At 35.1% G+C, this 13029-nt stretch overlaps 1 protein-coding gene across 1 annotated transcript; it reads right to left on the bottom strand.

The window, feature by feature from the left end:
* LOC107606345 (growth-regulating factor 1) lies at positions 8125-10990 on the bottom strand. The gene is made up of 3 exons (XM_016308399.2): positions 10200-10990; positions 9535-10039; positions 8125-9310 (listed from the first exon to the last, which is right to left on the bottom strand). The coding sequence occupies exons 1-3, from the start codon at positions 10549-10551 to the stop codon at positions 8449-8451; spliced, it is 1719 nt and encodes a 572-aa protein (XP_016163885.1). The 5' UTR covers positions 10552-10990; the 3' UTR covers positions 8125-8448.

Genomic DNA, 13029 nt, shown 5'->3' with positions numbered 1-13029 from the left:
CTCGCTCCAACATGACGAGGACCAGTTATAACTTGGTTCAACACTTTAACTTCTGGATCCATATCCTCTTTTGCTAACATCAAGACAAAAGTTCTTAGCAAATTTCACTACTAGAAGAATTTATGCTAAGCATCCGATTTTCCTACTTGGCGTAGAGCCAAGAATGGAAGAAAGCATCTAAGATTACTTAGGTCGTTTTAATAAGGCCTTATTAGAGGTTAACACACGAACTCCTGAAGTCTTGTGCTTATGCCTCATTGTTGGTTTGCTGAAAGGTGATTTCAAGAGACACTTAACTTCCAAGGATGTGAAGTCTATAGAGAAAATTCATCAGAACGCCTTGGAATATATGTGAGATGAAGACATCTCAAAAGTAGTTTCGATTAAAAAAAAAAATTCAGTTACGTCACCTAATAAGGCCGGAAGTTTAGGACAATCCTCAACCTTAAAGTCGTTAACACCACAAGTTAGGAAGAGAAACAATAAATGTGATCCTAAAAGATTCAACAACTTATAATGTGATCTTGGAAAAGAAGACAATAAATGACCTATGAGAATTTATACCAGCAAAGTTTCAGAATGATGTCCTGACCACTGAAGGTCGTGTAGTCACTGTCTGAAGAGATCGGGTAGCTATTGTAAAGTGCAATAAAGCAAGTTTGACCTTAAAGGATAAAATTAAAGATTTTACTAGAGCATTTTTGGTGGACTTGGACTCCTGAATTCAAGAGAAGCCTAGACAGAATCCAATAAAAATGTGGAGAGCCTACTCCAAGGTTGTTAGTCGGGAGTCCCAATCATCGTATGGATCTTAACCTTATTGATGAAGTAAGGTCAGCAACCAATTTAGCTGAACAAGCATTAAAGCAAAGGGTTGTAAAGAGATATAATATCAAAGTTAGACATAGGAGCTTTCAAGCAAGAGACCTAGTACCAAAGCAAGCTAATGTCGGCACTTCAGTATCTCCAAAAAAATTAACCTCTACTTAGAAAGGACCTTCTAGAGCTAAAGAAAATATAGGTAAATGGACATACAAGCTAGAAATCTTAAATGATTCCAAGGTCCTCAAAAACATAAAATGCTATCCACCTCAAAAGGTGCTATTTACCTCAAAAGATATTATTCTAAAAAAGTTACTGGAATAAAGGGAATCTTTTTCTATCAACTTAGACTTTTAATGAGGCCTAAATTTTATGTTTATTTGTACTTAATTTTGTTAGATAATTTAATTTGATATATTAATAATTGTCAATTGCTCCACACATTAATGTTTATTATTGCCTATGTAATGTGCATAAATGTTATTGCTGATACAACGGCATGACAAATATTTAAGTTAATGCTGGTACAACGGCATAACAAATATTTAAAATACATTTAATATTACTACTGATACAACGGTAATAAAGCGCAGTTAATACTAATATCGAGAAACAATAAAAAGTAAAAGCGCAATCATAAAATTTAAAGGCAATAAAGTTTCAAGTAAACTTCGCCTATAACATTTAAAAGTAATAAAATTTCAAATAAACTTAGTCTAATTGTCTAAACAAAAATTTAAAATAGCTAAAAATAACTTTTCGAAAAAGCGAGAAAAGAACTTTCCGAGAAAATAGGAAAAGAACTTGTCAACAAAGACACAAAAAAAATATCTTGAAAAAACGGTAAAAGAACTTGTCCACAAAGACAAATAAAAAATTTGTCTATAAAGGCAAATAAAATTACTAAGTGCATAAACTTAAAGTACAAATAACTTCGAAAAATTCATAAAGATCTTTACAAGATATCCACCACTTTTCCATTAACAACTCTCTTAAAAGCACTGATTTTGGAGACATCCAAGTTAAAAGCCAAGAGTTTTACTTGCTCAAGCATGTTATGCTGACAATCAAACAACTCATCCACAGCAGCACGTTCAAACTTCGTGACTGACTGGTTGAGGGTTTCGACCTCTTTCATGAGCTTGACAACTTGTTTCTTCAGGTTCTCAACTTTGTTATCTTCGCTTCTTCTGAGCTTTTAACTTTGTCCCGAAAAATGGTATTTTTCTCTTGAATAGAGGCCAAAGATATATTTAAACTCTGAATCTAAATGATAGCTAGTATTGTTAGTGTCTTTATTCTTTGCCACAAATTCAGGACAAAGATTTGAAATTTCCATATGAATATCCATAACAAAGATAACTGAGCAAAAAAGCATCCTCTAAGTCATATGATATGAGTCCACAAACTTAGAAGAATAAAAGTCTTTCTCCAGCATGCAACCAAAGGAGGTCGGAAGAACGACCCCAGATGGTTTAACGTGATTTTTTTCCTTAGTTATCAATCAATGTAACTGACCTTTCACTCTTCTGACAGTTTGAAAACCGAAAGAAGCAATTGCTTGAAGAAAACTAAAAAGTTTTTTATGAATTTTTTGGCACTCAAAATAAAAAGGGAAAAAATTTATTTATGCTTGGTCCATTAAATTTGGGTATTCTTGACTATATTGTTAAGTCAACAAATTTAAGTTGGGACACTGTTTTGGACAAAAATGACCTTTTGAGAATACTAATAAATAAGAAACCTACGTTATTAGCTAATGGCTAAGTTATTAACTCACGAAATTGTCAAATCATCATGGCATTAAAAGCATATATTAAAGACAGTAACTGCCTAATAACGTTATACCGGAAAAATGAAATCAAAGAAAATTAAAGGAGAACTTAGCAAATGGACATACTATTCACTCTATCACCTAAAACACTATTGACTTAAGCATCAGAATATTTTGTAAGTTGTCCTTATGACCTGGTTGCAATGTTGTCCAAATTAGAATTTTCAAATCTCATTAGCTCGCGACCTCCATATAAGATACAAACAATTTGAAAATACGCTTAAATATGCTGAAAATTCAGAAAACGGTTTTATAGTAAGGGATCCGTTATAATAACACCTCATATTTTAAGATCATTAAGTAGATTACACCATAAGAACCTAGGATAGGCTTGTTCAGAAAAATCTAAACACATCATATATAAAGTGAAAATAATATAATCTATCTTTCAGACTTCGAACTCCTAAGTTTAGAGAAAAATTTTGTTCCAAATTAAAAATAGCTCATTTTTATTAAACTTTTGTTGGATACTTATGATTAACTTTTTAATAAAAAGTAAATAATGCCTCTTTTGTACAATTAGTAAGTATTTGTGTAAGAGTAAATATTCAAATTAGTATTCGAAAGATTACTCATTTTTTAAATTAGTCTCTAAAATATTTTGTTTTAGTCAAATTTGTCCTTTAAAAATTGTAAGTTATTCATTTTAGTATTTTTGTCACTTCCCTTGCTAATGACGTCAAAGTTTATTAATGTAATATCTTAAATGACACTACAATACACACTTAGTAGTCTTAATTAGCGACTAACATAATAAATTTATGAAATTAGATCAAATAAACCCCAAACTTAGAGATTTCAATACCTCAAATTTTTTTCTCAATTAGATTTTAATTTGATCTAATTTCATGAACTTATTATATTAATAGTCAATTAAGACATCTATATGTGTATTATAGTATCACTTAACATGTCACATTAACAAATTTTAGTATCGTTAATAAAAAAAATGACATGATTAATTTAAATTTTTTAAAAGATAATTTTAGTTACAAATATTTTGAGATTTAATTTAAAAAATAAATAATCTTTCACAAAGAAATTTGATCATTTACTCATACCTAAATTATACACCAAACAAAGAAACATACGCAATTTCTATACTACATTATTGGGAAGAATTCCTTTTTTTTTTTTTTGGACTTGGTTGTCCCATACCACAAAAACAACAACTTAGCTAAGGAATACAACTAAAATGGGGTTTGTGATTAGAGACTTGGTTAAGTGGCATATCATATGCCTCCTTAACAACCATACTCGAGTTTAAGTCTCATGGGAGAAAAAATGAATCCAAAAATAAACTCATGTAGAGCATGTGAATGTGTTGTGTGAGTGTATATTCACTAAAATTTAAATTCAGGTACAGCATATTAAAGGACACATAGATTACCATATGAGTTAAGTCTCAACTGTGAGAATTCTTTTCGAGAATTCTTTTAATGATGTGTATATGTGTGGGTTTTTTTTAGTCTTGGGCTATAAATAGATGTCTAAATAGTAAATACACATTTCTAGGGACCGTTGTACTAAGAGAGTAAGAGTCTTTTTTGAACAAGAAGAGAGTAAGAGTCTAAGACAGAGTCCCAACTCCCAGGATGCATTCTATTTTTCGGGCTTATTGTACATCGAAGTCCAAACTTAATGGGGTGGTCCTAAAATTGAATTGTATCATCCACACTATAAGGCATAAGCCACGTATGAATGACAAAAACAAAAAGCCATGTATGTACACACTATAATATAAGTTCTAAAAATCAAACGATCCATATCAAAAAATAAAAAAAATAAAAAAATCAAACGATCAACTTATCCAAAGCTTGAAGAAGAATTGAAGGAGAGATGCCAATCGCGTCCAAAAAAAAGCAGAGATGACAAAAGAAATTTAGAAAATTTCCCATACAAGAGCTAACGATGCAAGAAAACCCTCTTCCTACCCAAAAAGTAAATGGGTAAAGTAATCTTTTGTCTTAGCATTTGGGTTTTTTTTTTCCCAAAAATATCTATAACATCTAATTTTATTTATTTTTTTTTAATATTTTTTTATTTGTATCAAAATTATTTTTGGATGTTAATTTCATCTAAAATATTGAGAATAAAATTAAAAACATTTAGGAATAGTTTTGAAACAAATCGAAAACGTTAAGTACAAAATTGAATAAATCAAAAACATTAGAGGCAAAATTAAATTTTTATTTTAACTTAATAAAATATTATAAATATCTCCTAAATTATGGTAATAATCAGATAGCAAGATTAGAAGAGTGACAAATTACTTTTTGGTTTTGTATTGAACCCATACTATAAATAAGTGAAATTGAGTGAATTCTTCTTTTGTTATATTAGAAAATAGGATAAAAATTGAGTAAATCTTTTCAATTGAATTCCTCTTTTTTTTTATCTAATTTCTAAATTATGGTGGGAACAAATTAGGCTGACGACTCTTTTTTATGTTGCTTAGCAAAGTCAGCCGTTTTCTCTATTCCGATTGATAAGATGCAAACGTCTCTTTTCTCGACCTCGGTTTGCTTGGATATTGATAAATGTGTCCGGCAATTTGTTTGGAAAGGCAAAACCGACACTAGAAGCTTGCATCAAGTTAGTTGGACCCCAAAGAAATATGGTGGCTTGGCTTTCAAAAATTCTAAGATTGTTATTTATTCTCTTCTTGACAAAGTGGTATGGCAGATTATTTCAAATAAAGACAAGTTCTGGGTTCAACTTATGTACCATAAGTATTTTAGAGGAGGTGATATCTTCAATACTCAAGCGACAAAAGGGTCATCCCATACTTGAAAGCTATTCTGGTAGCAGCTAATAAATTGCATGAAGATTTTGGATAGAATATTGGGCCTTACTCGACTCTTTCTGGTATTCTAAATGGATAAAACCGGTTCTGTTGAAGGAAAGATGGATTTTGTGCATGATCCGACCGTTACAAATACCAAGTCATAACTCGGCATCACGACTCATAATTCGGCCAAATAAATGCATAGTTCAGCGTTACACGTTACAAACCGAATACAACAGCTTGCGTACTAAGATTAAAACGTCTAAACAGATATCATCACCCATTAAGCCTTATTATTATTCTTCAATTCAAACGATGAAACAAAAGTATAACCGACTTGTTTTATTTCGCCTATAAAAGTATAACATCTTCTTCTTAATTGGACACATTAAATTCTCAATATTGACTTAACCATTGGAGTGTCTTTGCGGGTACACTCCTCCCTTGTTCCTGGCTCACGTTCTGTGCAATTGGACATCTCTTTGGAGAAAAAGCTCGGACTTCCACAAAACTCATAGTTCGACATCGAAGATAACAACACCGCTTTGTGCAATTGGACATCTCCTCGGAGAAAAGCTCGGATTTTCACAAAGCTCATAGGTCGACACCAAAGATAACAATACGGCGTCGACTCCCAGGGACCGAGCTCTCCCTTCAGATATCCATACAAGAACAGTCCATATTTCAGATACTGATCTTTGCTTAGAAGATCTAATTAATAACAATGTTTGGAACTTGAATGGGCTAGCATCTATGATTTCGAAAAGATTGAGAATGGAGATCATTAGTCACAAACTCACAATCCTAATCTCACAAGAACTACGACGCCAGGGTGGGTTTGATTGGGATTTTCCAGTCAAGAATATTCAACCAAGGATGGTTATTTGTGGTTGTTGGATAGATTCTTATCCTTTGACCGAGCAGTAAACTGGACGTGGCTTTGGAAGCTGTCCGTGCCAAAAAATATAAGAATAATGTTTTGGCTTGGTCTTCATAATGCTCTCTTCCTACTCGGCATTTTCGTTTTTGCCGAAAACCAGAGTCCTCGGCTGTTTGTCACCATTGTAATGCAGCGCCTGAAACAGTTCTTCAATGTTTGAGAGATTGTGCAAGAGCAAAACACGTTTGGCTTATTCTAGGAATGCAGCAAATTGTCAGCAATCAGGTTCAGAATTTTGAAGATTGGCTGAAAAGGAGTATTAGTTGCTGTGATATTTCTTTATTTTCAGCAGCGATCTGGAACATATGGTTGGATTATAATGTCTTTATTTTTAACAATAAAAATCATTCTCCAATGATCACTGCTTTTAGCTCGAGAATCTTTGCTGAAGAGCTTCGAAAAGCTTCATCCTCTACGCTCCACCATTCTGTGGCGTTGGTTACTTATCAATGGGCTCAGCCAGAGCATGGTTTCTATAAGGTGAATTGTGATGGGAGTGTCTTCTTTGATGGGTAGTTGGCAGCGTTGGGAATGTCTCGGGTGTGAATGTGCTTCGATCTGAAGTGTGGGCGATATGGTGTGGTCTTTTATTGGTGTTAGAACATGGAGTTACTAAGCTTGTTTGACATGGTTTTCTTTGGCTCCTAGAGAAGCTAATAGAGTGGCGGATACTTTGGCATAATAAGGTGTATTTGGAAGCATTGATCATTGTTCTTGGCTTCAACCACTAGGAAACCTACTGCAAATTTTGCATAATGATTTAGCTTAGTCTTTCTAGGTTTCTTTTATTTGTTACCCTCTCACCAAAAAAAAATTCAATCTATCTTTTATTTTCTATTTCAATTTCAATTTATCTTTTCACTTGGTCTTATAACTCGTCTGTCGGTGAAGGCACTCCAAGAAAGTGAATAATAAGCTTTGCAGAATGCAATGTGTCGAATAAACGTTTTACCTCTCTTTTATATTTTGGGATGAAGCATTGACAGTTATACTCTCAATAATTCGCATTAATAGAGAGTAATAGCATATTAGGGCGTTACAATATTTCTTTTGGTGTCCGTTGTTGATAACTGATCTATAACGTGTCTATTGCCGAATTATAGCATTAAAGACGAATTATAACGGCCATATCACCAATCAATTTCAATTCATGTCTTATTTTGTATTTTTTTTTTCGTATCACAAAATATATGCTTTGCCTTAATTAATCATCAGGTTATGGAGAGCCTCCACCACACCACTGCCTAAGAAAGAAATTTCTTACCCTTAACCTTTTTCCCCACCCGCTTAGAAATTGCTTACCTTTCCTTAACCTTCTTTCTCCACCAGCTCTTTGATAAAAGCAAATGTAACCTTTTTGGGTCACTGGACAATTTGATAGCAGATGACAGATGGCAAACCAAGCTATTTATCCCAAGTTCCAAAATGCTGAATCATCGATTCTTGAGCAAGTTGGTTTCTCAATTTGCGTGGACTAGGAAAAAGGAAGGATTCACACAATATAAATAAGTATTTTGCAGATACTCGTACCATTTTTATTTAAAAAGAAAAATTGAAACGGATTAATTTAACATGTGAATGGTCTGGAGAGAAGTGGTGATTTAAATTTTCGAGTGGGACAAAAGTCATTAAAATTGAAAACAAAGAAAGATCCAAAGAAAACTTAAAGAGAGAATAGGAATAAGAATGGAGGAAGGAGGAAGTTGTTTAAAATCAAAGATGGGGAAGCGCATTCAATGATTTTTGTGTAGCTTGCAAACACTCATTAAATATTTACTGTTACGTCACGCAATCTGAGTCCCCACCATCACCTATAACCGGGACATCTCTCATAAAAACCAGTCCATATACCAACCAACATTAGTACCCTTCAATACAAAAAACACCAAAAAGTCAAAAGCAACAAAACCCTACACAACCCAATTATCAACGCTAACATACAACGTTACGTTACGGGACTAGACATATTCTTGCAAATTCTACTACTACCATATTTTAGGGGGGAAGCAATAATTTTAAAACAAATAAACAAAAACTAAAATAACTGAAAAGGTTCTTCCTCCATTACAATGCAGGCATTAGAAGATCATTGCACAAGCTTGAACCTTCTTGTGTTTTATTCTCTGCCCTTGGGCTGCTCCCAGCACTGCTATTTGATAAAGATCCAAAGGCTGTCTTCTGAAGAACCCCAGTTGGAGAAGACCCTAATGGAGGGCTATTAGTATTATCCCACCCATCACTCATGAGGTTAAGTGCTGAGGACGAATTGTTGTTCTTGCCACATTGATTATTATCACTTCCATTGTTGTTGTTAGTGCTGAGATTCAGAACTTCTCCAAGAGGACCACCCATTGAACTCTCCCAAGTGATTGGAATCCAGTTAGCTTGCCTTGATGAGTTTGATGAATCACTTAAAGCATTGTTTCCCACTCCCAAACCCATTTGAATCGGGTCTAGTTCCCTTGATAGACGCAGGGGTGAGAGAGTGAGCTTGTCATTGGTGGGAGAGGAGGTGGACGACATGAAGTCATTGGAGGTTGTTGTCATGGGGATGGAAATGGAGAGCTCGGTCCTCTCCGACTCCGGCCACGACGACAAGGCAGAGCGGTGGTGGGTCTGGGTTTTGGGCCAGTCGTCGATGAAATGCCTGAGGGAATGATGGGAATCAGTTTCCCTGTCTGTTAAGGTTGTGGTGCTCTTCTGGGAAGGGTTAAGTAAGGAATCAGAAGTGACAAGACCAAACTCATTCCTTGAAGATTCCTGTTGGTATGGGATTTGGTGTTTGGGAATGATGAAGGGGTTTTCCTCCTTTGGTTTCAGCTCAAGAGTTGGTGGCAGCATTGGAAGTGCATCTTCAGCTTCTGGGATTCTCTCACTACCATTACTCTCCTTATTATTAGTAGTAGTAGTAGTAGTCATAAACATCCTGCAATGAGAAAATTAAAAAAAAAGTGAAGTTCTGTTGTGTTGTGTTTATTAAAAGCACATTTCCTAAACTATATCACACTTGACAGAGAGATAAATAAAGTAACAAGTTGATACGCCTAAGAGCATCTTCCTTTCCTCAAAGGAATCTCAACCACTATTATTAGCATTGACCAGTCACCATCAACACAATATTGGAATAGAATAAGATGGAAAGAACATGACCTGCTGATGGTATTAGGAGGTGAAGAATAAGGAGGAGGAGTGTTTCCGGGCACCACATTCTTGGTGGTGGTGGAGGTGGTTGTCCCGGTGAGGGCATGGCCATTGTGGCCTTCCACAGGCTTTCTTGAACGATGGCGTCCTCTGTTCATGTGCCGCTCACAATACTTCTGGTCGACAACGGCATCTCGGGAGCAACGCCATTTCTTGCCATCTGTTCTCCGGCACCTGCCTGGCTCGGGATCGGTGCTGTTAGAGAAGCCCAGATGGAACCCAGCCCAGCCCACTGCACTGGGCCTGAAGAAGTGAGAGAAGCCAGCAGAATGAAGGGCTTTCTTGATGGGAATAAGAAGATGAGATGGGACAGGGACATTAGCGGTTATATACTTGTAGATCAGGGCCTGCTGTTCTAGCTCCATCCACTGTGATGGAGTGAATGCCCCTCTCATCCCAATCCCATTCCCATTCCCATTCCCATGCATGCTATTGCTTCCCCAACTGTGACAACCTGTCCAACAACCAAACATAAGTAAGTAAATAGAGAAAAGCTTGCCAACGAGTAATAGCGAGTAATAGCTCAAATGGCATAGTCTCCCCATACTCGATTAAGAGGTTGCGAGTTCGAGTCTCCTATCTTTGGTAAAAAAAAAAAATAGAGAAAAGCTTACCTGTATTTCTTGATAAGGGAAGGTAATGATATGGGAATGTGTCTGACTTTGGTGAAGAGAAACTTAGCATTTGTTGCTGCTGCTGGTTGTTGCCACCAACATCAGAGAAGAGACTTGCATTGGATCTCAGCAAGCTTGATGACGAGTTCCTCTCGCCATTAATACTAGTCTTGGCCACTTTGTTGCTCCTCCAATATTCATCATCATCTTCGTTGTTTGTGTTGCCACCGCCAGATCTCTCCTGCTTCAACAACCCAGATCCGTACCACTTGTGCTTTGTCTCACCATCTGAACACCCAATAGAACCACCCACACCCACCAACCCATCCAAACCCACCGCCCCAAGATCCATAAAGAAAAGAAAACACAGACACCAACGAGGGAACAACAAGTAGAAGAAGAACAAGTAGGAAAAGCTAGAGTAGTAGCGCTATTAAGGTTGGGAGGGAGTAGTCATGGGACAAAAACAAGATCAACACAAGCAAAGAAGAAGAAGGGAGGCACATCATCATAGTTCATATAGATAGATAGTTAGATAGAGTGAGCTGAGAGAGAGGATGTGAAAATGAGGAAACAGCAGATATGCCTTATGACACCTTTAAAGCTAAGCTCAAACTGGAAAAATTGAAAACAAGAATGTGGCTTTTGTGTTTTCAAGAGTGAGTTTTCTGTCTTCACAAACATAAATATAATTGGAGAGAGAGAACAACCCAACTGCACCAAGTTTATATCTTGGGCGTACTCATCAAAATATCCAAATTTTTTTTTATCTACTATTTCCAAAGTTTCATGCTAATACAATAAGAGAGATAGAGAGATAGGAAACTACATTATTATTATAAATATAACAATAACAATAATATAATATTGCGGTTGCTTTGTTTCGCCCCACGCCTAGTGCATAGGGTCTTCTACTACACTTGTGGGTTAGAGAGGGCATTTATGGAAACCTACTCAGGAAAAACATTGGAATGTAGCTGGACCGAGAAGGACGGGGATGTCATTTTATGCAAATGCCTACTTAATTACCGAATTCCCCCTCCTTCCTTCCCCAACTCTCATCCACTTTACCCTCATATTTGGAACGTTTTCAAGTTGTAACCGTGAACGTAAGATATTATCGGATATGATTTCTGTCTTATTATTATATTGTAGAATAGTACATGAAGTTGATAGAGTTAGCTGGCAACAGTAAAAACCGAGAGAGTAATATTAAAATTAGTAGTTACTAGTAATGATTATTACAATGGTAAAAAAGTAAATAACAATAATTAAATTAAAATAAATAAATAAAAACTAGAGAGTTATTAATTTGCCTTGCAAAGTCCGCTAGCGGTATGAGAGTGAGTTCTCAGTTCTCACTCATCTTAAAGTAAGAAGGGCCAAAAGGTAGTAACAAAGATGCACCGCCACGTGACTCAGTCGCCACTACTCCAAAATAATTCTACCTCATCTCTATCTATACTATGTCCTATTCTCATTTCATGCCATACATTATATTATATCATTTCCCAGTTCCCACAATAATATACAATACTTTATGCCATGGTAATGTGTATAATAATAAAGTAGATCTGTATCACTCTTATGTACTTTGTGCTTCAATTGCCAAAGAGCATAACTTGAGTGCAAAGGTATGCAAGCTAGGTAGCCTAGTTCCTGAGCTTAAGATATCAAAAGATCACATTTTGTTCTCTTTTTCTTCTTCTTCTTCTTCCACTTGGAAAATACTTTTTTCTCCTTCCAAATAAAAGAAGAAAAAAAAGTTTAATTCAGGCTTTTTTTCTATTTATATTTATGAAGACATTAGCTTCCCCCAACTACTTTTTGTTACATCATAGATTCAAAATAGTAAATAAGCCCCGCATAAAGTCAGTGGCTCTGCGTGTTCACATACACAATTAAATTCCTACGTTGTTGTACTCTGCCCTCGTAACGGGTTTCATATTCTAACATCATTATTTTCTAGAGAAGAACAAACAGGACAACCTAAATAGAACTTGTAGTTTTAGACAGCCTAAAGAGAAATAACTGCCAATCCATCTTGTTAGATTGGTCTTACTCATATGAAACGGGTGTTGGAATGGGCCACATATGGCCACTTTTATGTAGTACTAACCAATTAAATGATATAATTAGTAACAAAAATATTATTCGTACATCAAAATCAGTTAGTAATATATTTGTGTATAAATATATGTGTAGTTTAACGTACGCATGGTATAATCGAATTAGTAATGCATGTGTGGTTTTATAAAAATTGCGGGAGATTACAGCAATGGAAAACCAAAGCACATGACCAGTGACCACCCTCTTTGTACTAATTAATAATTAAGGAACATAAACAAGGAGCACACATGACCAACTAGTAATATTAAACATGTTCCTTTTTTATAGTTTATGCAACCTAGCACATGACCATCTTGTATGTAAAATACATGCATACATTGCTTTTGTCATATTCTTTGTATAATATTATTTATTTCATTATAAAATTTTATTCCTCTTTTTTTAAGTCCAAGTTGACCAACTAACATTTATATCAACGCTCAAACCTGTCTAATATGAGATCCAATGTGAATCAAAATGATATCGTTGATGGTCTCCTTATCATCTCCACCTCTTCATTTTTTTTTTGTTCAAGTATGGACACGTAGCAAAAATGGAGTGAATTTGATTAGTACTTTTTTTTTCTATTTATTTATTAAATAAGAATAAATGAAAATTCACATTTTGATAGAGCTACCTATCTTAGCGATTTATTCGTAAAACTATCTACAAATTTAGAAATTGTTCAGATTTAATCGAAAAAAAATGTATTCTATGTGTT

Source organism: Arachis ipaensis, chromosome B07 (genome assembly GCF_000816755.2).
Source record: "Arachis ipaensis cultivar K30076 chromosome B07, Araip1.1, whole genome shotgun sequence".
NCBI lineage: Eukaryota > Viridiplantae > Streptophyta > Magnoliopsida > Fabales > Fabaceae > Arachis > Arachis ipaensis.
The sequence above is the reverse complement of the archived record's forward strand: the minus strand, read 5'-3'. Positions and strand labels throughout refer to the sequence as shown.

Coding starts and splice junctions, on each gene's coding strand:
- LOC107606345 (XM_016308399.2), bottom strand. CDS start 10,551: ATGGATCTTGGGGCGGTGGGTTTGGATGGGTTGGTGGGTGTGGGTGGT. Junction 10,040..10,199: donor TCCCTTATCAAGAAATACAG/GTAAGCTTTTCT, acceptor GTTGTTGGACAG/GTTGTCACAGTTGGGGAAGC. Junction 9,311..9,534: donor CCTCCTAATACCATCAGCAG/GTCATGTTCTTT, acceptor TTCTCATTGCAG/GATGTTTATGACTACTACTA.